The sequence below is a fragment of the Solanum dulcamara genome, chromosome 3, assembly GCF_947179165.1.
Source record: "Solanum dulcamara chromosome 3, daSolDulc1.2, whole genome shotgun sequence".
Classification (NCBI taxonomy): domain Eukaryota; kingdom Viridiplantae; phylum Streptophyta; class Magnoliopsida; order Solanales; family Solanaceae; genus Solanum; species Solanum dulcamara.
In genome coordinates, this window is record NC_077239.1 from 80,563,083 (window position 1) to 80,569,588 (window position 6,506).

The window sequence follows — 6,506 nt, forward strand, 5'->3', positions numbered from 1 at the left end:
TTTCATGGGCTTAAACGTTAGCTGTCCTTTTGTTCTGCAAGTGCATTTTTATTCATAGTTAAAAATATGAGACTTTAGCACATGAAGATATCTTTCCATTTTTTTGTTCGACATTGAATACTTGATTTTGTTTTCAAAGTTTTGTTTGTTTTGTGTTACTCGAACTTGTCGTTAGGTACGTGTTAGATTCTTCAAAAATAGCGTATTTTCGATGAGTCTTAGACACATGCAATAACACTTTTGGAGAGTCAAAGCCACGGACATGGTTAGGCAAAAGATTAGGAATTCCCAAAATATTATATAAATTTCACCTTTAACTAAATTCATAATTTCTTTTTTTCAAATGGCTTTTTCATTGTGATATCATCTTATTAAGGAATTTTAGTAATTTTTCATATTAAAAAACAACCGACCAACCAATCCTATTTCAGTTTATAGCAACTATATTGATGTTGATGTCATTTGCTTATATATGCAAAAATTTAAACATTTAATTAAAATTCCTTTCTTAAAGTTTTATCTCAATATCAACTATTTTATTTGGATAATTGAAGAGTATATTCTTAAAGTTGTCTTGGGATACCATATAAGTCAAGTGTTTCGTGAAATTAATTACGAATATTTGCGTCATAGTATGCTGCCTATTTCCTTTTAGGTAGTATGAGTCCTCACGATTCATTTGATTTTAATTTCTTTCTTTTTTTTTTATCGTGTATTGTTACATGTCTCTTTAAGTTCAAAAAGTGGTCATACGGCACTTTTGGAATCACATATGAACTTAGGATATTTTGCACATTGAACTGCCCTTAATTATTGACTTTTCTTATTTAGCTTAAGCAACAATTTTGTATACATTTGTCAAAGCTAACTTGCTAATTAAGGACTGGTACATGCAGAAGTAAGACTTTAATTAGGTCAACCAAAATTAATTTAAATAAACAAGGTTGAAGTTGTCAACTGCTAAATTCTATATTAGTTATTTGCCATACTAATTTTTTAAAATAATAATAATAAAAAGTTTGTACTTGATTAATTTAATTACAGTTCTTTGTTTCTTGAATCTTAATTAATTGCTAAATTATATATATGTGCATTTTTACAATTGCTATTTGGTGACAAAGTATTGATATGAGAGGAACTTTCAAATGCTCTTTTAACTTCAAACTCACAAAACATCTTTTTTTTGGGGTAAGTGAAAGGTCAAAGACACGTACGTCGTATCTCAATTTTTTGAGTTTCATATCTGAATGTGTGAGTTTCTTACCTATACTATTATCAACTATTTGTCAAAAAATACTTCAAGTATCAATTGTTTCCAAGAATGAAATCTTATTGGAACTGTCCATATCCGGTTCATTCTTCGGAACCATATCACATCCCGAATCTGATGAAATAGGATGAATTGAGATGGTATTTTTTAAATACGTAATTATCTTGAATATATTAACCATTTCTTTATTTTTCGATCATCTGGGAGGGAAAAATGGACCTCTCAGTAGGATTCGAACCCAGATGATGAAGGGAACCAGATCTATTAGGTGAATATGAATTTCCAAAAACAGATGATTAATCATCTACTTCTCACGTTCCGTGAATATCCGGGACATTGAGGAATATCCCGAAAGGCATTTCGGTTCCTACTTGAACTATGGTGATATTTTATGTAAGAAACTCACACACCTGATAGTTGGGGTATGTTTTGATAGATAGTTGGTGATAGATCAGGTAGGAAATTCACGTACACCTAATAGTTCAGTTATGAAATTCAAAAAATTGAGATACTTTAGGTGTGTGTTTTTGACCATCCACTTTTTTTTTTAAAAAAAAAAAAAAAAACTTCGACCAAATATTATCCAAACGAGCAAATTTTGGAAATAACATAAGGGAAATTGTCAAAATCAAACTTGTGAAATTGTTTCATTATCTCCACTCCTACTGTCCTACACTCAAATTAAATGAAGAAAACAAATAATATATTTAATTCGAAATCATGATTTGACCTAATAATAAGTTTTATTTATTTCTATAATCAAGAAAAAGGTCAAGGAAAGATAAGAACAGGCATTTTTGTTAAAGAATTGTTTTTTTAAAATAAAGTCACTTAATACATATATGAACAAAGAAGCATGGGAATATTTTTTTCATATTATAAAATTTAAAAAGTCAACCCCTTGAGATAGGTTGACTTTTTAAAACAAGAAATATTTGAATTTGATATTTTTTTTTAGTTTTTAATTAAACAAGTAATTATTAAATCCCTAAGTCAACTAATTTAGCACAATGTGATGATGATGAACAAGTTATGATAAGTTGGAACATCATGATTCATGACAATCCTACACAAAAACACTTTAGTTTTTCTCTTTCTACGCATGAAGTTGCCCCCCCCCCCCCCCCCCCCCTTTTAGCAATTGGGGCAAGAAATTTGTTTTTTTTTTAAAATGAAAATAATAATTTAAGAATTTCGCAAAGAATAATTAAAATTTAATAAATATTTCTAAAATTAGTAATATTTAACATATATATACAGTAAATGTATTCAACTGACCACTCTTTGATAATTATAGCTTTGTTGTTTACTAAGTGCTCTATAGGAAGTTCTCTTTAGAAGGTTTTCAGTCTAAAGGATCTGTGTTTGATTATCACAGATACCCTTTTCATGTTCGAAACATCATGCATTTACGAAAGGATTTTAGAAAGAGGTGCATTCTCAATGCAATCTATCCTCACGTAAGCATCGTTAAATGATTCCACATGCTTAATTCGAGGAAGAGACGCATTTTAAGGGAATGTAATGTAGGCAACCTATCCTCATAAAAGCATCAATTAATGTGGTTGATTCCAAGGATTGGATTCGAGGAAGGCCTATGCAACATGTATTCACATAATTAAGCATTAATATGTTTGATTCCAGGGATTCAATTTAAGAAAGGATCGCATCTCAAGAGAATGTAATATAGACAATTTATCCTAATAAGATAAGCATTCGTTATTGATTTCACTATTCGAACTTATTTTTATAAATCACACGAAGACATCTATTTCCTAATAAACTTGAATATTTCCTTTACAACAAATAATAAATCACACACAAAACAAACTTATGGCCATTAAAAACAAAACAAAAAAGTTACATGATCAAAAAAATAATGAACACTCACTTGAACAACAAATTAATATAGAATAAGTCCAACCAATGTCACTACATGATCTTCCAAAAAGTGGGGAAAAAATAAAATTAAACAACTATATGCATGTATGCTTTTGATCTTGAAATAATGTTGGTCAAAATCAAATAAAAATAAAAATCAATTGAGGATCATGATAAATCAGAAACAAGAAGTGCATCCCAAATCATGTCCATATCCAAAGATGGCATTCTACTCAATTGAACACCATCAACATTTTCTTGATTAATATTCTTAACCTTAGTAATCTCCATTAATTTCTCAGAATTATTTTCCTTTTCTTGATTCTGATTTATCACGTTCTTGATCGTTGAATTTTCATCTGATAGCCCTTTTGGAGATATTTTAATTTCATCGCGATCAATAATATTATTATTTGCCTTTTTTGATTGTGCTGAAATTGCTCGAATTTTCGCTTCAAGGAGTGATGCTGTGTTCCCATTGATGGAATTAGCCTTCAATTGATTCTTCAAATGTGGGAAATTCAAGTGTGCATAATCACCTCTTAGCATATAAGCCGCAGTGTCATAAGCAAAAGCAGCTTCTTCAGCAGTATCGAATGTTCCTAACCAAACCCTTGTCCTATTTCTTGGTAACCTTATTTCTGCCACCCATTTTCCCCAATGCCTTTGCCTTACTCCTCTAAAAAGCTTCCCTTGGGACACGATCATAGAAGAAGAAGACTTTTCATAATCAATAAGTGATGATTTTCTTGATGATCCTTTGAATTTCATTGGTTGAGTTTTTGTAGTGCTAAGCCAATAATCACTAAAACCTTTTGTGGTGGTACAATTTGTTATGGTTTGATTCATTTTCAACCAATTTGTTGAATTTGTAGTTGCAGTCTCCTGATAATGAATTTGGCTTTCATGACCTAGTGATGAAGACATAGGGAATAACGCCGCGGATGATGATCTGGCAAAACATGAAGGAAAAAAATATCTTTCAGAGGTTGAAGAACATATATCGTAATTTCACATATTTATGTAATTTCTTCTTTCGTCACTATATTGGGATCCATGCATCCTAGCTACCTATAGAGAAGGGGTACAACTGAATCCCCTTCATTGAAAAAAAATAAAATTATATATATATTTATTTTTAATTTTCTTTTTTGAACTCCATTGATAAGTAAAAAATGTTGCATTCTAACATGTTTTGAATTTCGTTAGTAGAATTACTGATCCCAGAAAGTCTAAATATGTACTACTAAACTCAAATTGATACTACTATATACTTTGAATATTAAGATAAATTAGTGAATAAGATGGCAAATAAATAAAAGAAGAATTAGCATCATCATACTTGTGGCTCTTGTTTCTTAGAGATTCAGCTGCCCTTTTTGAAATCTCTAAAATGGAAGGCTCTTGCAAAAACAACCCTAAAGTTGGGTAATTACTTGGTAGTGAACTTGGTGAAGAAGAAGAACATGTATGATGATCAAGAACTTGATGATGATGATGAAAGGATTCAAGAAAATTATTTATAGGGATAATATTGTTATTCCCTTGATCTTGATGATGTTGAGAACTTGAAGAAGTTGATAATGATGATGATGATCCATTTTGATGGAAATTAAGAGGAAGAAACTTTGTTGAAGAATTTATAGAACTCTCATGATTTAAATCTCCCAAAAATCTTGATAATGATTCTATGGCTACTTGTTTATAACAAGTTGGCAATTCTTTTTGCATGAAGGATTCTGATTTGAGAGACTGATTCTCCATGAGAAATCCAATAAAGGTGTGTAGATTGGTAGTGGAAAAAAAAAAGAGAAGAGATGATGAAGAATAGAATTTAAATGATATTACAAAATGCAGAGATTGTGGTATATATATTAAGTCACAAGCAAGATTATATTATTACTAAGGAGGCACTTTAATAAAGGGTCAATAGGAAAATAGGACCATTAAAGAGGAAGTGTCGTTAGATGGTTGAGATTTTTCCATCTATATATAATCAGAAGTCTCAGTTTTAAGTCTTAGAAATGAAGAAACTCTTGGTTGGAAGCATTTCTTCTTTAGTGGGCCCTATGTGATACATAAATTCAGATTAGTCAGACCAATAGATTTCGACGGATATCACAAACGGTGTTAACTTTAGCTCTGTGGCTTTCAAGCACCGAAAAAGAAGAAATGTTTATTTTTTATCAAGCTATACGTAATGCGTATTTGAATTAATTAATCAAGTCGGTAAGTCCCGATGAATACCCTAAGTGATGTGAGTTTAGATTAGTCAAATCGGGGACTTTCGAGCCTTGAAAAAGAAGAAACTCTTAGTAGGAATCACTTCTTCTTTATTGGGCTCTACACGATGCATATTCGCACTAGCTGGATCAGTAGGTTTCGACGAATATTGTAAGCAGTTTAAATTCAGATTAGTTAGATCAGTGATTTTCAAATTTGAAAAGTGAAAAAACTCTTTGTATAGGAAGCGCTTCTTCTTTATTGACTCCTACACGATGCATATTTAGATCAGGAGAATCAGTCAATATGAACAGATGTCCTAGGCAGTGCAAAATTTAATTAGTCAGATCAATAAATTTCGGATGGTGCATGCCAAAGAGATGAAAAAATTAGGACCATCTTTCCTCTTTTATTTTTATTTTCAAAAAAAAAAATCATGACAATTTCATAATTTTCTTTTCAAAATCTAGATCTTTGATAGAAGTCTTAGAAACATAAATTCGTGCATCCCATTTTCACATATTCTTTCCGATAAACCAATCCAAATGTGCCAACTCATGAGTTGTATTGTTACCTGTTTTCTAAGGTTTAACATGAGGGGATGCATATTCTTCCATGATAGTGATTGCAAAAGACAAATAATAATAACCTCAAAAAAACTTTGCTTTAATTTACTTTATTGTTTTTGGCATTCATTTCCTGGTTTTATTAGCAAATGATCATGTGATTTTCATTAACTAGCACATGACCAATTCTCTTTTTCACTTTTCTTTTTTGAGTATGAAAATGGTATCTTCACTTTACTTTCTCTTTTTAACAAGTATTAGTTAATTAGCTTATAGTAAGTTATAATTAGTAACTAACTAAGCAACGATTAACCATATGATAATCCTCTTGTTAATATTGTTATTTGACTGAAGTGGAGTCTTGGAGCAACGATAATATTGTCTATGTGTAACCTATAGTTCGATTCGTGCATTAGAATAAGATGTTTACATGTAATTCTTTCACAAACTTTATATGAACGTGAGATACTTTGTACACCAGACTGTCATTGTTATAATTATTATTTGACTCATATTATATAGTAGTTATGTACGTTAACTGAAAGATTAATTAGCTGGCCTAATCA

At 30.6% G+C, this 6,506-nt stretch overlaps 1 protein-coding gene across 1 annotated transcript; it reads right to left on the minus strand.

Moving 5' to 3' along the window:
• Positions 1 to 3,157: 3,157 nt before the first annotated feature.
• LOC129881913 (ethylene-responsive transcription factor ERF062) lies at positions 3,158 to 4,961 on the minus strand. Its single transcript, XM_055956029.1, has 2 exons — positions 4,494 to 4,961; positions 3,158 to 4,103 (listed from the first exon to the last, which is right to left on the minus strand). Exons 1-2 carry the CDS (start codon positions 4,913 to 4,915, stop codon positions 3,320 to 3,322), a joined length of 1,206 nt encoding a protein of 401 aa, XP_055812004.1. The 5' UTR covers positions 4,916 to 4,961; the 3' UTR covers positions 3,158 to 3,319.
• Between the last annotated feature and the right edge of the window lie 1,545 nt (positions 4,962 to 6,506).